The 20,286-nt window shown below is 48.3% G+C and overlaps 1 protein-coding gene across 5 annotated transcripts in view; it reads right to left on the bottom strand.

Annotated features, from left to right (window-relative positions):
* ppfia3 (PTPRF interacting protein alpha 3) overlaps positions 1 to 20,286 on the bottom strand; it is a 136,117-nt gene that overhangs the window by 32,637 nt on the left and 83,194 nt on the right. For all 5 annotated transcript variants that reach the window (XM_060849616.1, XM_060849617.1, XM_060849615.1 and 2 more), the window contains 4 exons: positions 13,739 to 13,965; positions 9,330 to 9,570; positions 3,261 to 3,409; positions 62 to 228 (listed from right to left, as the gene is read on the bottom strand). In XM_060849616.1, coding sequence (XP_060705599.1) covers positions 62 to 228; positions 3,261 to 3,409; positions 9,330 to 9,570; positions 13,739 to 13,965 — 784 coding nt within the window. The remainder of the gene's footprint in view (positions 1 to 61; positions 229 to 3,260; positions 3,410 to 9,329; positions 9,571 to 13,738; positions 13,966 to 20,286) is intronic.

A 20,286-nucleotide genomic window follows, 5' to 3' on the forward strand; every position in this document is an offset into this window, starting at 1 on the left:
TAAGGATGCACATAACCCATGACTCAGTAAAGGAGAAAATAAACAGGAGTATAAAATCCACCTTGTGAAGATGGCTCCCGGACACCATGTCCAATTCGTCCTTTCTCTTTTTTGCCAAACAGCCGGCCAATGGATGACTTGATGCTCTTCTTCTTGGGGACTTTGTTTAGTGAGTCTTGGCTGCTGTTACTGCTGCTGCTCCCAAGGCCATCTTGAAGACCTGACAAACTGACAGAGCCATATAAATATTAACAAACTCAGCCTTTCATAGAAAACTGGAGAAATAGTAGGTCATTTGGCCCCTCCAGTCTACTCTACCTTTCAATATGATCATCCAACTCAATCCCCTGTTCCTGCTTTCTCCCTATACCCTTGGGTCCCTTTAACCCTAAGCTGAAAATGTGTTGCTGGAAAAGCGCAGCAGGCCAGGCAGCGTCCAAGGGGCAGGAGAATTGACGTTTTGGGCATGAGCCCTTCTTCAGGATTCCTGAAACGTTGATTCTCCTGATCCTTGGATGCTGCCTGGCCTGCTGTGCTTTTCCAGCAACACATTTTCAGCTCTGATCTCCAGCATCTGCAGTCCTCACTTTTTTCCCTTTAACCCGAAGAACTGTATCCAACTCCTTGAAAACATTCAATGTTTTGACCTCGCTCTTCTGTAGCAGAGAATTCAACAGGCTCACAGCACTCCGTGTGAAGCCGTTTCTCTTCATCTCAAGTCTAAATGGCCAACCAGCTATCCTCAGGCCGTCAGCCCTGGTTCTGGACTCAAATGACAGTCATTGAGATCATTCCTCCCAACGAAGGGAAGGTCATTTTGGTCATTGAGGAACATTCTCAATGATCTCCGTCATTGGAAACATCTTTCCTGCATTTATACTGTCTAGTCCTTTTGGAATTTTATAGTTTTTAATGCGATCGCCCCTTCATTCTTCCAAACTCTAGTCCTAACTGATCCAGTATCTTCATACATCAGTCCACCATCCCAGGAATCTGTCTAATAAATCTCCACTGTACCCCCTCATTGCCAGAACATCCTTCCTCAGGTAAGAAGACCACAACTGGACTCTGACAGATCCACTCCCTACTAACACTAATTCAGCCCCATGCCCTTCATCTCAGCAGCCGTAGAAACACCCCACAAAATTTCAAAGCCGCCCACAACCCAGTGCCCTGGATAATATTTATCCATCAACCAACAATGCAGTTGTATCACACGGGAGTTTGCAAATTGGCTGCCAGGTTTCCTACAGTGACTGTACTTCAAAAAGTATTTCTTATGCCATTCCGATGGTTGGTAAACGCACCTTGTAATTGAGAGTTTCAGACAGTCTTGTGGTGTAACGATGGTGTCCCTACCTCTGGGTCAGAAAATTCAATTCCCACTTGTTCCAGAAGGTACATCAAAACAGGTTGATTAAAATAACTAGAATCACAATTCTGTCATTATTTTCTTTCTTTAGTGTTCAGTCTTTGTTTTTATTGTCACTCTTCCTCTGCTCCTGAAGGTGTGAGTCTTACTGAGGTTCTGTGGGGGCCTCAGCCAATGCAAGTGCTCTACAGCTCTTGCCTTTCACCTACGCCACATCTACCCCATCAAAACCCTGTTCATAACTTTCAACACTCTATCAGGTCACCCTTCTGCCCCTCTCTTCCAGGGTAAAGGGCCCTAGTCTGCTCAGTCTTTCACTTACAATCTTGTCCTTGTGTTCACATTCCTATCCCAGGAACGCTGCAATGCTCCAGTGAAGCATAACACCAGCTGGAGGAACATCACCTTATTTTCCACTTAGAGACTTTACAATCTTCGGGACTCAATACTGAGTTAATAACTTCAGACCATGAATTCTGCCCTCCATTGTAATTATATCTCTCGCCTCAAAGTCTTGTATGCATGGGTTTGCTTTCAGTAGAGTTTAACTGTTTTCTGTTAGAAACACTTGCCATTAATAATACATTAACACTTCATCTATATTTTTTCCCTACCATCATTAGAATTTCCTTTGCCTTTCACTCTGAGGCACTTTTCCTACTGTCCCATTTGCTTCCTGTCCTCCCTCCCTCTCTTCCTCCAACATAAAACCCATCACTTTCCCTGTCCATTTCTGAAGGGAGGTCAGATTAGATTCTGAACATGTTAAATTTTGGAGGTTCATCAGCTGTTGCCCAACATAGGAAACCATTCCCAAGGAATCTTCAGATGGTTTCTTGAGTTTGGTAAGAACCACCAATTTAGAAATGGTACATCAGGTATTAAAAAATACAACGATAACAATTGGGGATGTTTCATTGATACCAGAGGATGGAAGGGCAGTTGACATAGAGTTTGTTAACTTCATTAGAGTTATGAAGGGCAGTAGAAGTGTTAGGGAACTCTTCCCTGGCCTTTGCCTTAATCTCTTCTGCGCTAGCTTCTACCTGAAGTAGACAGCTCCCAGACAAGAAATGTGCTGACAAGGACTGACTGATGAAGACTCCTGAGATCTTGTTGATTTTCTCTACATCCAGAGGCTGGTCGTTTACACTGCGTCAGTCACCCAACCGGACCCTTCTGGCTAATGGACAAGGAACAGTTGCTTGGAAATTCAGGATAATTATTCCCACTTGCCCATCTTCACCTGAAGATCAGTTGTCTATTTTTCTAAGAACAAAACTTCCTATTTTCCCATACGCTGCATTGCCTGAGGCATGGTGACCCTCAGGTTAAAGCACCACAAGTCATTCCTCAGTAATGAGAGGAAACCCCTGGGAACTAGTAGGACTTTACCTTTCGAGGGTCAGGTAGCTCAGTTGACCGGACTGCTGGTTTGTAATGCAGATTGATGCCAACAGTGTGCATTTAATTCCCACACCAATTGAGGTTACCATGAAGGACTCTCCTTCTCAACCTCTCCTCTTACCTGAGGTGTGGTGACCCTCAGGTTAAACCACCACCATTTATCTCTCCTTAATGAGAGAGAAGTCCTCCAGGTCTATGGTGACTTAAATATGTGGCACCAAATAAATCTCTGATATCAATTCATTGTAACATCATGACTGAAGTGATTCTTGAGACCTTCCTTTTGTCTATATGTACATCTGGGGAAGACAAGTTACTGCAGTAGCAGCCATTATATCAGGTCCCCTGGTGCACAGGACATTCTAGAGAACCTCAGTTTTAAAGGGACCCTAATCGCCAACAATCTCCACTCCGATTCTCTCCCCACAGATGCTGCCAGACCGGCTGAGTTCCTCCATTTGCATTTCAGTCTTTCACTTACTTGCGGACTTCCCGATTGTCTTCCAGAGCACTGGCCTGCAGGGCCTGGCTGACCCGTTCCAGCCGGACAGCCCGGGGGGTTGGAGGGGGGGACGTCTCGCACTGGATGGTGGGTTTGTCTTCTCGGGAGTCCTCTCGGCTGAGGGAGTTCTAGCAAGAGAGAAGCTGTCATCAGAAGAACTGATCGAGAACAGAAATTTCTGTCTGTAACAGCTGCTCCTTTTTTTGAGGTAATTTAGGTGTTGGAGGTGATTTCCTCAAATTCCAGGAGCAGCAATTCCTGTTTTATATGCTGTTGCATTGTTTTGGAACTTTGGGAAAAAAAAGTTAAAACAACATTAGTTTTAAAAGGGAGAAGAACAGACAAAGGAAGCACATGGTGAGGTCAGTGCAGGGGAGAGAGAGAGAGAGAGAGAGAGAACCTGCATAGTTACTGCCTTCGTTGTTCTGAATTCTTGTACTGCTGGACATCGGAGTGCTTCTGGGAAAATTAACAAACAGTGAATTTCACAACTAATCTTGGAGGAACCGGTTTGGGCGAAGTTCACAGCACAGAATCAGATAAATTAATCATTTCAAGTCTGTCCAAGAGAAAGGCTGCAGTAGTGAGGAGAGTGGGTTCTTTCTTTTTATATATTTTTGGAGATATGTCTCTTGATTAAACTTAAAATATAAGCCATAGCTATTAATTTAACCTGGGGCAGTGTTTTGTAGAGGAATAAGACGGTGTTATTTTCTGGGTCTGTAGATTGTGAAGGAGCAAAAATGGCCTTTAGTACAGTGATATGTACTTCTTGTCAGATGTGGGAGTTTAAAGAGAGTTTAAAGTTTACTGCAGATTATATCTGCGATAAATGCTGTTGGATGCGAATCTTATCAGATCGAGTGGATCGGTTGGAGAGACAGATAGAAATGATGAGGAATTTGCAACAGCAACAGTATGTGATGGATGGCAGTTATGGGAAGGGGGGAAAGTCTCAGATACAGTCACATAGATGGATTAACTCCAGGAAGGCTGAGAGAGGTAGTCACCTAGGGCGGGAGTCTTTTGTGGATATACCCATTTCAAACAGATATGCTGTTTTGGAAAATATAGGGGGTGTTGGATTCTCAGGGGAACGTAGTAACCAATGACATAAGAAGGGAAAAGGTTGAGATTCTGAAGGGAGATTACAGAGAGTTAGGCAGAAATTTAAAAAGGAGGTCCTCAAGGGTAGTAATATCTGGATTACTCCCAGTGCTACGAGCTAGTGAGGACAGGAATAGGAAGATAGAGCAGATGAATACATGGCTGAGGAGCTGGTGTATGGGAGAAGGATTTACATTTTTGGATCATTGGAATCTATTCTGGGGTAGAAATGACCTGTACAAGAAGGACGGATTACACCTAAATTGGAAGGGGACTAATATACTAGCAGGGAAATTTGCTAGAACTGCTTGGGAGGATTTAAACTAGTAAGGTGGAGGGTGGAGGGGGACCCAGGGAGATAGTGAGGAAAGAGATCAATCTGAGACAGGTACAGCTGAGAACAGAAGTGAGTCAAACAGTCAAGGCAGGCAGGGACAAGGTAGGACTAATAAATAAAACTGCATTTATTTCAATGCAAGGGGCCTAACAGGAAGGCAGATGAACTCAGGGCATGGTTTGGAACATGGGACTGGGATATCATAGCAATTACAGAAACATGGCTCAGGGATGGGCAGGACTGGCAGCTTAATGTTCCAGGATACAAATGCTACAGGAATGATAGATAGGGAGGCAAGAGAGGAGTGGAGTGGTATTTTTGATAAGGGATAGCATTACAGCTGTGCTAAGGGAGGGTATTCCTGGAAATACATCCAGGGAAGTTATTTGGGTGGAACTGAGAAATAAGAAAGGGATGATCACCTTATTGGGATTGTATTATAGACCCCCCAATAGTCAGAGGGAAATTGAGAAACAAGCTTGTAAGGAGATTTCAGCTATCTGTAAGAATAATAGGGTGGTTATGGTAGGGGATTTTAACTTTTCAAATATAGACTGGGACTGCCATAGTGTTAAAGGTTTAGACGGAGAGGAATTTCTTAAGTGCATACAAGACAATTTTCTAATTCAGTATGTGGATGTACCTACTAGAGAAGATGCAAAACTTGATCTACCCTTGGGAAATAAGGCAGGGCAGGTGACTGAGGTGTCAGTGGAGGAGCACTTTGGGGCCAGTGACCATAATTTTATTAGATTTAAAATAGTGATGGAGAAGGATAGACCAGATCTAAAAGTTGAAGTTCTACATTGAAGAAAGAGCAATTTTGACGGTATTAGGCAAGAACTTTCGAAAGCTGATTGGGGGCAGATGTTCGCAGGTAAAGGGACGGCTGGAAAATGGGAAGCCTTCAAAAATGAGATAACAAGAATCCAGAGAAAGTATATTCCTGTCAGGGTGAAAGGAAATACTGGTAGCTATAGGGAATGCTGGATGACTACAGAAATTGAGAGTTTGGTTAAGAAAAAGAAGGAAGCATATGTAAGGTATAGACAGGATAGGTCGAGTGAATCCTTAGAGGAGTATAAAGGAAGTAGGAGTATACTTAAGAGGGAAATCAGGAGGGCAAAAAGAGGACGTGAGATAGCTTTGGCAAATAGAATTAAGGAGAATCCAAAGGGTTTTTACAAATATGTTAAGGACAAAAGGGTAACTAGGGAGAGAATAGGGCCCCTCAAAGGTCAGCAAGGCAGCCTTTGTGTGGAGCCACAGAAAATGGGGGAGATACTCAATGAATGTTTTGCATCAGTATTTACTGTGGAAAAGGATATGGAAGATATATACTGCAGGGAAATAGATGGTGAAACCTTGCAAAATGTCCAGATTACAGAGGAGGAAGTGCTGGATGTCTTGAAACAGGTAAAGGTGAATAAATCCCCAGGACCTGATCAGGTGTACCCGAGAACTCTGTGGGAAGCTTGAGAAGTGATTGCTGGGCCTCATGCTGAGATATTTGTATCATTGACAATCACAGGTGAGGTGCTGGAAGACTGGAGGTTGGCAAATGTGGTGCCACTGTTTAAGAAGGGCAGTAAAGACAAGCCAGGGAACTGTAGACCGGTGAGTCTGACCTCAGTGGTGGGGGCAAGTTGTTGGAGGGAATCCTGAGGGACAGGATGTACATGTAATTGGAAAGGCAAGGACTGATTAGGGATAGTCAACATGGCTTTGTGCGTGGGAAGTCATGTCTCACAAACTTAATTGAGTTTTTTGAAGAAGTAACAAAGAGGATTGATGAGGGCAGAGCAGTAGATGTGATCTATATGGACTTCAGTAAGGTTCCTCATGGGAGACTGATTAGCAAGGTTAGATCTCATGGAATACAGAGAGAACTCGCCATTTGGATACAGAACTCGCTCAAAGGTAGAATATAGAGGGTGGTGGTGGAGGGTTGTTTTTCAGACTGGAGGCCTGTGACCAGTGGAGTGCTGGGTCCTCTATTTTTTATCATTTTTACATAAATGATTTGGATGTGAGCATAAGAGGTACAGTTCATAAGTTTGCAGATGACACCAAAATTGGCGGAGTAGTGGACAGTGAAGAGGGTTACCTCAGATTACAACAGGATCTTGACCAGATGGGCCAATGGGCTCAGAAGTGTCAGATGGAGTTTAATTCAGATAAATGTGAGGTACTGCATTTTGGGAAAGCAAATCTTAGCAGGACTTATACACTTAATGGTAAGGTCCTAGAGAGTGTTGCTGAACAAAGAGACCTTGGAGTGCAGGTTCATAGCTCTTTGAAAGTGGAATCGCAGGCAGATAGGATAGTGAAGAAGGCATTTAGTATGCTTTCCTTTATTGGTCAGAGTATTAGGTACAGGAGTTGGGAGGTCATGTTGCAGCTGTACAGTACATTGGTTAGGCCACTGTTGGAATACTGCATGCAATTCTGGTCTCCTTCCTATCGGAAAGATGTTGTGAAACTTGAAAGGGTTCAGAAAAGATCAACAAGGATGTTGCCAGGGTTGGAGGATGTGAGCTATGGGGGAGGCTGAACCGGCTGGGGCTGTTTTCCCTGGAGCATCGGAGGCTGAGGGGTGACCCTTATAGAGGTTTACAAAATTATGAGGGGCATGGATAGGGTAAATAGGCAAAGTTTTTTCCCTGGAGTTGGCGAGTCCAGAACTAGAGGGCATAGGTTTAGGGTGAGAGGGGAAAGATATAAAAGAGACCTAAGGGGCAACTTTTTCATGCAGAGGGTGGTACATGTATGGAATGAGCTGCCAGAGGATGTGGTGGAGGCTGGTACAATTGCAATATTTAAGAGGCATTTGGAAGGGTATATGAATAGGAAGGGTTTGGAGGGATATGGGCCGGGTGCTGGCAGGTGGGACTAGATTGGGTTGGGATATTTAGTCGGCATGGACAGGTTGGATCGAAGGGTCTGTTTCCATGCTGTACATCTCTATGACTCTTTAACAAAGATTCAGAAAACTGAACAACTTCATCATTACTCATGCTAAACCTCATAGAATCTCACAACAGTACAGCACAGAAGAATGCTATTCGGGCCATCGGTCCTATGCTACCTTTTCTGAATGGCAATCCAGGCTAATCCACCATTCTGCCTCTCCCACCACAGCCCTGCTATTTTCTTTCAACTTCTAGTGTTGACACAGTAGGGATTACAAGATTAAAGCTTCTGGGTACATGGGTTCAAAACCCACAATGGACACTAGTGGAATTTAAAAATTCAATTAATATAATTGGAAATGTCAAACTCATTCCACGATAGTGACCATGACAACTATCACTGACTGTTGTTAAAAACCCAGCAGGTTCAGTGATGGTCTTTTGGGAAGGAAATCTCCTGTCCTCAACTGCTCTGAGCGACATGTGACTCCAGACCCACTGCAATATGGTTGACTCTGAAATGGCCCTCGCAGACTACTCAGTTCAAGGGCAATTAGGGATGGGCCTCACCAGAAACACTCACATCCCACAAAAGAATTCAGAAAAAAAAAACCCAGACCCAGACCTGAAGTATAACAGCCTCAAACTAGTTACAGGTAAGTAGGCCTCATGGGCCAATGGTCTTCTCCTCTGCTGTCATGATTCTACAACACACTGTTCCAAGCCAGGAACAGAATTATCCCAAGCTTTGTACATTGTACATTTCCAGTTTATCCGCCTATACTCCCAGACCAGTCAATATCACACTTACAGGAAACCCATCAAGAATGGCTGGACTCAAATCCCCCAGGGGTTAATTTTGCCCTCTCCACAGAGTTAGAGTCTCTGGGAAAAGGGCCGCTGTTTAGGATTGAGACAAGGAGTACTTTCTTCTCTTGAAAAGCTGTGCAAGTTGGGAATTCTGCACCCTCGGCATCTGTCTTTGAACAGTCTGCAATACATCCAAGATAGAAGATCATATACTTTAGGGTAGCCAGAAACGGAGATAAATGGGAACACCACCACCTGAAAGTTCCCTTCCAAGCCTCACACCATCCTGATTGGAAAATATATTGCTACTCCATCCGAGTCACTGGATCAAAGTCCGGGAACTCCCTCCCTATCAACACTGTGGGTGTCCCTACAAGAAATGGACAGCATTGGTTCATGAAGTCAGGTCTCCAACACCTTCTCCAGGGGCAATGAGGGACAGATAACAAATGCCCATCTTGCGAATAAGTCTTCAAAAAGAACAGAAAGAAGTGGTTAGCGAAGGACGGTAGAGCTGGAGAACAGACGGGATCAGATTTGTCGTGTTGAATTGGGCAGCAGTTTGGAGTTTCTTATAACTGATCTATATTCACTGTGCTTGATGGGTTTAGCCTGGATGTACATTCAGAGCAAAGTAAACAGATTTAACAGAAAATATTTGAAGCCAAATGACCAACTCTGGCTCCTGTTTCTCAGATTTCTATTTTCTCATCTGCCCCAGTCCCGCGTGTTCACTCTCTTGAAACCTTGGCAGATCCAAGCTCAGCTGTTCCCATCCCGCCATTACCTTTCTGCTCATTGACTTACACTGGCTCCTCCAGCTCTGGTAAAATCTCAGAGTGACAAATTCCATTCCTTGCGTGCAGATGTCAAAACACTTACCGCATTACCCACACTGAGCCGATCAGACTCTCGGGCAGGACTGTGTGGTGTTAGCCTAGGGGTGGAGTGCCCGCTGTTTGGGGGTGAGGGACTGGCCAGGGTGGAGGCAGTGACAGAGTGCGGGAGGGTGGGGGCTGAGCGATACCGGCCTGATTGCGGCCCCTCCAGCGTGCCACTGCCCACCCGGCTCTCAATCTCTTCTGCTCTCAGTTCAGTCGTCTCCTTCTCTTCCTGGATCATCCTGGAACAAACAGACAGATGGGAGAAGGGTCACCATGAGTTTGGATGCTCTCGAGGTGTAGGGTGTGCTTTCTGTTAATCTTCCCCAGCTACCGACAGGTGAGACTCAACCATGCCACGGGCTGTGTCAGGTAATACATTGTAATCAGACAGAGACAGAGAGCCCCAGAGAGAGAGAGAAAAATACAAAGTGACAGAGGCAGAGAGATATACACAGAGCAACAGAGAGACAGATAGGGTGACAGAGAGACACACACAGGGATAGAGAGAGGCACAGAGCGACAGAACGCAAGTTGCACTGAGCCACACAGAGCGACACAGCGCGAGACGCACAGAGCGACAGAGAATGAGATGCACCAGAGCATGAGACACAGAACGACAGAGCACGAGACACACAGAGCGACAGAGCGCGAGACACACAGAGACAGAACGCGAGACACACAGAGTGACAGAACGCGAGACACACAGAGCGACAGAGCGCGAGACACACAGAGCGACAGAGCGCGAGACACACAGAGCGACAGAGAATGAGATGCACCAGAGCACGAGAGACACAGAAAGACAGAACACGAGACACACAGAGAGACAGAGTACGAGACACACAGAACTACAGAGCATGAGACACACAAAATGACAGAGTACTAGACACACAGAACTACAGAGCATGAGAGACAAAGAGAGACAGAGAATGAGATGCACAGAGCACAAGACACACAGCGACAGAGCACAAGACGCACAGAGCGACAGAGCACGAGACGCACAGAGCACAAGACGCACAGAGCGACAGAGCGCGAGACGCATAGAGCCACAGAGCGCGAGACGCACAGAGCCACAGAGCACAAGACGCACAGAGCCACAGCGCACAAGACGCACAGAGCCACAGAGCGAGAGACGCACAAAGCGACAGAGAATGAGATGCACAGAGCGACAGAGCGTGAGACGCAGAGCGACAGAGCGTGAGACGCACAGAGCGCGAGACGCACAGAGCGACAGAGCGCGAGACGCACAGAGCGACAGAGAATGAGATGCACAGAGCATGAGAGACACAGAGAGACAGAGCACGAGAAACGAGATAGAGCACAAGACGCACAGAGCGACAGAGCACAAGACGCACAGAGCGACAGAGCACAAGACACACAGAGCGACAGAGCACACGACACACAGAGCGCGAGACGCACAGAGCGACAGAGAATGAAATGCACAGAGCGTGAGATGCACAGAGCGCGAGACGCACAGAGCGACAAAGAATGAGATGCACAGAGCATGAGAGACACAGAGAGACAGAGCACGAGACACAGAGATAGAGCACGAGACGCACAGAGCGACAAAGCACGAGACACACAGAGCGACAGAGAATGAGATGCACAAGACGCAGAGAGCGGCAGAGCACAAGACGCACAGAGCGACAGAGCACGAGACACACAGAGCGACAGAGCGCGAGACGCACAGAGCGACAAAGCAAGAGACACACAGAGTGACAGAGAATGAGATGCACAGAGCACAAGACGCACAGAGCGACAGAGCGCGAGACGCACAGAGCACAAGACGCACAGAGCACAAGACGCACAGAGCGACAGAGCGCGAGACGCACAGAGTGACAGAGCACGAGACGCACAGAGTGACAGAGAATGAGATGCACAGAGCACAAGACGCACAGAGCGACGGAGCACAAGACGCACAAGGCGACGGAGCACAAGACGCACAGAGCGACGGAGCACAAGACGACGGAGCACAAGACGCACAAGGCGACGGAGCACAAGACGCACAGAGCGACAGAGCACAAGTCGCACAGAGCGACAGAGCACAAGACGCACAGAGCGACGGAGCACAAGACGCACAAGGCGACGGAGCACAAGACGCACAGAGCGACAGAGCACAAGACGCACAGAGCGACACAGCACAAGACGCACAGAGCGACAGAGCACGAGATGCACAGAGCGACAGAGCACAAGACGCACAGAGCGACAGAGCACAAGACGCACAGAGCGACAGAGCACAAGATGCACAGAGCCACAGAGAATGAGATGCACAGAGCATGAGACAGAGCGACAGAGCGCGAGACGCACAGAGCGACGGAGCACAAAACGCACAGAGCGACGGAGCACAAGATGCACAGAGCACAAGACGCACAGAGCGACAGAGCACAAGACGCACAGAGCGACACAGCACAAGACGCATAGAGCGACAGAGCACGAGATGCACAGAGCGACAGAGCACAAGACGCACAGAGCGACAGAGCACGAGATGCACAGAGCGACAGAGCACAAGACGCATAGAGCGACAGAGCGCGAGACGCACAGAGCAACAGAGAATGAGATGCACAGAGCATGAGACAGAGCGACAGAGCGCGAGACGCACAGAGCGACAGAGCACGAGACGCACAGAGCGACGGAGCACAAGATGCACAGCACGACAGAACACAAGACGCACAGAGCGACAGAGCACAAGACGCACAGAGCCACAGAGAATGAGATGCACAGAGCATGAGACAGAGCAACAGAGTGCGAGACGCACAGAGCGACAGAGCACGAGACACACAGAGCGACGGAGCACAAAACGCACAGAGCGACAGAGCACAAGACGCACAGAGCCACAGAGAATGAGATGCACAGAGCATGAGACAGAGCAACAGAGCGCGAGACGCACAGAGCGACAGAGCACGAGACACACAGAGCGACGGAGCACAAGACGCACAGAGCGACGGAGCACAAGACGCACAGAGCGACGGAGCACAGGACGCACAGAGCGACGGAGCACAAGACGCACAGAGCGACGGAGCACAGGACGCACAGAGCGACGGAGCACAAGACGCACAGAGCGACGGAGCACAGGACGCACAGAGCGACGGAGCACAAGACGCACAGAGTGACAGAGCGCGAGACGCAGAGTGACAGAGCACAAGACGCACAGAGTGACAGAGAATGAGATGCACAGAGCGTGAGAGGCACAGAGAGACAGAACACGAGACGCACAGAGCGGCGAAGCACAAGACGCACAGAACGACGGAGCACAAGACGCACAGAGCGACAGAGCACAAGATGCACAGAGCGACAGAGCACAAGACGCACAGGGCGACAGAGCGCAAGACGCACAGGGCGACAGGGCACAAGACGCACAGAGCGATGGAGCACAAGACGCACAGAGCGACGGAGCACAAGACGCACAGAGCGACGGACCGCGAGACGCACAGAGCGACGGAGCACAAGACGCACAGAGTGACAGAGAATGAGATGCACAGAGCACAAGACGCACAAAGCGACAGAGCATGAGACACACAGAGCGACAGAGCACAAGACACACAGTGCGACAGAACACGAGACGCACAGAGAGACAGCAAGCCAATTTAAGAATGCATGAAGTGTGAGGTTATGTTTCAGTTATAGACGGTATTGGTGAGGCCATATCTGAATACTGTGTACAGTACTGGTCACTTTATTGTTGAAGGATATATGCTGGAAACAGTTTTGAGAAAGTCTATCAGACCATACCTGCAATGAGCAGGTTGCCTTATGTGCAAAGATTGGACAGGCTGAGCTAGTATCCGCTGGAGTTCAGACAGTAAGAGGTAACTTGATTGAATCATATAAAATCCTGAGGGATCTTTTCCCGTGGGAGAATCTAGAATTGGGGTCATGTTTTAAAGTAAGGGGTCATCCATTTAACACAAATATAAAAAGAGAATAATTTTTCTCTCAGAGGGTCATCAATCTTTGGAACTCTCTTCCTCAACAAGCAGTGGAAGCAGAGATTTGGAATATGCTAAAGGAAGAGGTGGAGTGATTGTTGGTAAACAAGGGCTGAGAAGGTTCCCAGAGGAAGGCAGAAATGAGCAGCAATGAGCCATGAATTGGCTCAATGGTGGAACAGGTTCAAGGGGCTGAGTGGCCTCCTCCTGCTTCTAGTTTATGTTGCGTTTGGTTATGAAGAGTAATGCTGGCTTTTTATTGCACTGACATATGCCAGACTGTTATGTGAAGGTAAAACAGTTTCTCTAAGACACAAGAGGGAATATTTCTGCTCTCACGTGAGTTCATCAGCAGGTTAGTGTGTACAAACACAAACAAACTCACTCTCTCTGTGAGTCATAGACATGACCACTAATGGATGGAAATACTGCTCGCTGGTATCGAGGTTGGAAACACCAGATTCCCCAGATGAAGCCCTCTCACCTTATTTCCTTATTGATGGCCTCCAACTGTTCCTGAAGCATTAGAGCAAGGGTCTGGACATCAGTCTGTCCACTTGGCGACAGGACATCGGCCGAGCTGAACATCGTCTCACGGTCGTCATCCTCCATGTCCGAGCCGTCCACATCACTCTCAAATGCTTGGGCGACGTTGGCCAGCACGTTCGCCTGTTGGGCACGTTCCCATTCCTGTTCATTCAACGTCTGTACCTGCACGCAAACAACAATCTCTTAGCAGGTAACTCGCACCGGTCCTGACTCCCAGACACAGGCAACTCGCACCGGGCCTGACTCCCAGACACAGGCAACTCGCACCGGGCCTGACTCCCAGACACAGGCAACTCGCACCGGGCCTGACTCACAGGCACAGGCAACTCGCACCGGGCCTGACTCACAGGCACAGGCAACTCGCACCGGGCCTGACTCCCAGACACAGGCAACTCGCACCGGGCCTGACTCCCCGACACAGGCAACTCGCACCGGGCCTGACTCCCAGGCACAGGCAACTCGCACCGGGCCTGACTCCCAGGCACAGGCAACTCGCACCGGGCCTGACTCCCAGACACAGGCAACTCGCACCGGGCCTGACTCCCAGGCACAGGCAACTCGCACCGGGCCTGACTCCCAGGCACAGGCAACTCGCACCGGGCCTGACTCCCAGACACAGGCAACTCGCACCGGGCCTGACTCCCAGACACAGGCAACTCGCACCGGGCCTGACTCCCCGACACAGGCAACTCGCACCGGGCCTGACTCCCAGGCACAGGCAACTCGCACCGGGCCTGACTCACAGACACAGGCAACTCGCACCGGGCCTGACTCCCAGACACAGGCAATCCGCACCAGGCCTGACTCCCAGACACAGGCAACTCGCACCGGGCCTGACTCCCAGGCACAGGCAACTCGCACCGGGCCTGACTCCCAGACACAGGCAATCCGCACCAGGCCTGACTCCCAGACACAGGCAACTCGCACCGGGCCTGACTCCCAGGCACAGGCAACTCGCACCGGGCCTGACTCCCAGGCACAGGCAACTCGCACCGGGCCTGACTCCCAGGCACAGGCAACTCGCACCGGGCCTGACTCCCAGGAACAGGCAACTCGCACCGGGCCTGACTCCCAGACACAGGCAACTCGCACCGGGCCTGACTCCCAGGCACAGGCAAGTCGCACCGGGCCAGACTCCCAGACACAGGCAACTCGCACCGGGCCTGACTCCCAGGCACAGGCAACTCGCACCGGGCCTGACTCCCCGACACAGGCAACTCGCACCGGGCCTGACTCACAGACACAGGCAACTCGCACCGGGCCTGACTCCCCGACACAGGCAACTCGCACCGGGCCTGACTCCCAGGAACAGGCAACTCGCACCGGGCCTGACTCCCGGACACAGGCAACTCACACCGGGCCTGATTCCCAGACACAGGCAACTCGCACCGGGCCTGACTCACAGACACAGGCAACTCGCACCGGGCCTGATTCCCAGACACAGGCAACTCGCACTGGCTCCCTATAATCAAGAGGCAATCCCTTCCAGGATTTCTTTCAAACCTACATCCTATCAACAGCATGGGATCATCACAGGCTATCAATGCACCTTCCCCTCAAACAGACCCATTTCTTCACAAAACCAGGAAAATCATCAGGAAGGAAAGAACAAGGCATGAAAGGAAATTTATATTTCGATAAACAACTGTCAAAGGCTGAGATCAGGTCATTCTGAGAAAACTGGCTGATGGTAACCTCTGCTTCATTGGTTTTGCAAAGCAGCAGAGAGAGACATTTACAGTCAGCATCGGGCTCCAGCTGGCCTGAGCCTTCCTGCAAATGCCTTGGCTCTGCTTGGCTGTGCAGTTTCACTGGGCACCAATACAATCTGACGACAGCCTGCTCCACACCAGCAAGCATGCAACCCATTACAGAGAAATGCATTGACCTGTTCACTTACATGCTGCAGAATCCAAGCGGAAGCAGAGAGTTAGGGTCAGCAGAGCGAGAGGGAGAGAGAAACAGAGAGACAGACACATCATGTTAACATTTTGTGGAATAACTATGCTGCAGGAGGTGGTGGCGTAGTGGTAATGTCTACTAGTTTAGTAACCCAGAGTCTCAGATTAACGGTCTGGGGAGTGGGGTTTGAATCCCACCAAATTTAACTCATTCAATTAATAATTCTGCATTTATTCGACATTTAACTAATAATTCTGCATTTATTCGACATTTAACTAATATTTCTGCAAATGAAGGTTAGGCGTAAGGGTGGCCATCTATTGTGGCTTGTCAGAAAATAATCACACAGCTTTGTAATGTCCTTTTGGAAAAGATCTGCCGTACTTACCTGGTCTGGCCTACATGTGACTCCAGATCCCACTGTGATATGGGTGACATTTAACTGCCCTCTGGAATGGCGAAGGCGGCCATTCTGTTGAAGGACAATTATGGATGGACGACAAACATTGACTTTGTCAATGTAGTGCAAAGGGTTAATTACACCTTTACTCTAAGAATCAAGTCACCTTTGTGGGCGGCACGGTGGTTAGCACTGCTGCCTCAAAGCGCCTGAGACCCGGGTTCAATTCCTGACCCAGGCGACTGTGTGGAGTTTGCACATTCTCCCCGTGTCTGCGTGGGTTTCCTCCGGGTGCTCTGGTTTCCTCCCACAGTCCAAAGATGTGTGGGTCAGGTGAATTGGCCATGCTAAATTGCCCGTAGTGTTAGGTAAGGGGTAAATGTAGGGGTATGGGTGGGTTGCGCTTCGGCGGGTCGGTGTGGACTTGTTGTGGGCGGCACGGTGGCACAGTGGTTAGCACTGCTGCCTCACAGCGCCTGTAGACCCGGGTTCATTTCCCGACTCAGGCGACTGACTGTGTGGAGTTTGCACGTTCTCCCCGTGTCTGCGTGGGTTTCCTCCGGGTGCTCCGGTTTCCTCCCACAGTCCAAAGATGTGCGGGTCAGGTGAATTGGCCATGCTAAATTGCCCGTAGTGTTAGGTAAGGGGTAAATGTAGGGGTATGGGTGGGTTGCGCTTCGGCGGGTCGGTGTGGACTTGTTGGGCCGAAGGGCCTGTTTCCACACTGTAAGTCTAATCTAATCTAAATACCTATTGAGCATATGCATAAGGAGCCACGTATCGTATGAAACTGGGACCACAGGATGTGGGTTCCTTCTGTTTCCATCCCTTGGCTAAACAAGTAGGAATTTCTTCTCTGAAAAGGTAGTGAATCTGTGGAATCCTTAACCACAGGGGGCTGTCGAGGCTGGGTTGTTAAGTATATTCAAGGCTGAGACAGACAGACCTTTAGTCAGGAAGGGAATCAAGGAATATGGGGAAAAGTAGGAAAGTGGAGTAGAGAATTATCAGATTAGCCACAATCTATTGAATGATGCAGCAGACTCAATGGGCTGAATGGCCTACTTCTGCTCCTGCATCTTGTGGTCTCATGTTTAACGAAGCTGGATAACATTCAGTCACCAGAGCACAGACATGATCTTACTGTAGTCAGGAACATCCATGAATAAGTTGGGAATGGGAGGAAGTCATTCAGCCCCGAAAGCCTGCCTCACGAACCAATCAAATCATGGTTAATACATCCCCTAATTCCATATCCCTTTCCCAACAAAAAAAATCAACAAAAACAAAATACTGTAGATGCTGGAAATCTGGAACAAATATATAATGCTGGAGAAATTCAACAGGTCTGGCAGCTTCTGCACAGAGACAGAAACTGAGTTAACATTTCTGGTCTAGAATGAAAGTTCTGAAGAAGCACATCCAACTCAAGATGTTCACGCTGTCCCTCTCCACAGATCACAGAGTCCATTCAGTGTGGAAACAGGTCAAGGAGTCTGCACTGACTCTCCGAAGAGTCATCTAGACCCAACCCCTACCACCTCCCTACTCTATCCCCTTAACGGTGAATTTCTGCTAGCACTTAGCCCACACATTCCTAGACACCATGGGGCAATTTACCACGGTCAGTCCACCTAACCTGCATATCTCTGGACTGTGAGAGGAAACACACACAGACACAGGGAGAATGCACAGACCCCACACAGAGAGTCACCCAAGGCTGGAATCAAAGCCGGGTCCCTGGTGCTGTGAAGCAGCAATATATATATAGAACATATAGAAGGATACAGCGCAGTACAGGCCCTTCGGCCCTCGATGTTGCGCCGACTGAATCCTACCTAACCTATACTAGCCCAATAACTTCCAAATGCCTATCCAATGCCCGCTTAAATGACCATAAAAATGCTAACCACTGAGCCATGGTGCCATCAAGATGTTGCCAGACATGCTAAAGATGTGGCAAGCTCCCTCCTTGAATTGTCAATTAACCCTCCTGCATCCACAGCTTTTAAGGGAAGGGAGTTCGAGATTTTCACTCCTTTTTCTGTGAAAACTTACTTCCCAAAGTGAGTCTGATGGTCCAGTTCCCGTATTAAAGTTGTGTTCCTGCTTATTCTCGCCTTGCTGACCGGAGGAACACCTTTCAACAACTAGGTTGTAGAATTTCATGTTTTGAACGCCTTGATCTGATCACTCCTCCGTCTTCTAAACTCAGGCTACGTTTCACAACTTGGATTCTCAATCTGCTCCTCAATGCTCCCCATATTTGTTACCTCTCTGAAAACAACTCGACCGTTTATGTTTTTACAGCAGTTATAAAGGTGTTCAATCATTATTAATATTTTTTGGATTAGATTAGACTTACAGTGTGGAAACAGGCCCTTCGGCCCAACAAGTCCACACCGACCCGCCGAAGCGCAACCCACCCATACCCCTACATTTACCCCTTACCTAACACTACGGGCAATTTAGCATGGCCAATTCACCTGACCCGCACATCTTTGGACTGTGGGAGGAAACCGGAGCACCCGGAGGAAACCCACGCAGACACGGGGAGAACGTGCAAACTCCACACAGTCAGTCGCCTGAGTCGGGAATTGAACCCGGGTCTCAGGTGCTGTGAGACAGCAGCGCTAACCACTGTGCCACCCAACTTGTGCAGAAAAGATTTGTTCATTTGAATGTCTGAGATGTTGTCTGGACTTGGTTTCATTATTAGAAACGTTTACTCAAGAGGACATTTCGATTAACCCAACATTAACATCAACAGAAATCAGATTAATTGATCACATGCATATTGCTGTTTGCTAACTATTAGCTGCAGTGTTCCATACATTAGAACAGGGATATATTTGTAAAAGTACTTCATTGCCTGTAAAGTGCTTAGGCACTAGATAAACATTGGACTTTTTTTTAACTCCACTTGTTCAGAGGTAGGGACAGTGACACAAGAGCCATCTAAATGCATTCCTTTAATTGTAAAGCATCCGCAGGGAATTGGAGAACTGAGGTTTGGGGCCAATTAGCTCTTTCGAGGGGCTGGCACAAATATGACAGCCTGAATGGCCTCCTGCTGTGCTATCTCACTCCATAGTTCCAAACCGAAACATTGCCAGGAGCTGCTGTACACATTAAAATATTGGCAAAAGGCAGGGAGATTGGGATTGAAAGAACATTAAATTGATTTTTTTTTCCCAATCACACATTTGAGAGATCTGGAACACGTTGCCTGAAAGTGGGATGGAATAAGATGCAACAGGAATATTCAAAAGAGAACTGGACACGTACCTGAAGAAAAAGAATTTGCAGGGCCATGGGGCAAAACACAGGTGGGCAAGACTAAATAGCAGCTCTTTCAAAGAAGCCGCATTAATTCAGTGGGCTGAACCACCTCTACCTCATTCCAATGTTTGTTCAAAGGATATGGGCCTTGTTTGCAATGTCAGTATTTATTGTCGATCCTTAATTGCTCTTGAGAAGCTGCCTCCTTTAACCACTGCAGCCCATGTGGTGTAGGGACCTTTAGAGGCGTGGATCCAGGGTTTTGTCCCAGTGACACTGTAGCGACAATGATATATTTCCAAGTCAGGATGGTGAGTGGCTTAGAGAGGAATTTGCACCCAGGTATCTGCTTTTTTTTTGTCCTTTTAGATGATTTTGGGCATGGGATTAGATTGTAAGGGCCTTGGTGAGTTGCTGCAGTGCATCTTGCACATGGTACAGACTGCTGCTACTGGCCAGGGCAGTGAACATTTAATGTGATGGATAAGGTACTGAGTAACTGGGGGAATGGTTCATTTTGGCTGGTTTTGAGTTGATCGTTGGAAGTATACCCATCCACCCACTCCCAAAGCCTGTCCACCCATCACACCCCTGGCTTGTGCCTCAAAGATAATGGACAGGCTTTGGGAGTGAGGACTGCTGTATCATTGTTTCTAATTATGTGCCAGACACAGAATGAACTCTATTAATTAGATGGCTTTAACAAACAGAGACTGGTTCACTGCCTTGTTGCACACTTGCAACTACTAGCTAACCTGCATCAACGCAGGTTTGCACGTGAACAGATACTCAAAGTTTAGACCAGTCATTCCAAATGAAAAGTTGTTGATTGAGCAAGTTGCCTTCTGCTTTCGGAAGTCGCTGACATTCAGAGTAATTTAAGCCACTTTGAGAGTAGC

Source organism: Hemiscyllium ocellatum, chromosome 33, assembly GCF_020745735.1.
Source record: "Hemiscyllium ocellatum isolate sHemOce1 chromosome 33, sHemOce1.pat.X.cur, whole genome shotgun sequence".
NCBI classification, from domain to species: domain Eukaryota; kingdom Metazoa; phylum Chordata; class Chondrichthyes; order Orectolobiformes; family Hemiscylliidae; genus Hemiscyllium; species Hemiscyllium ocellatum.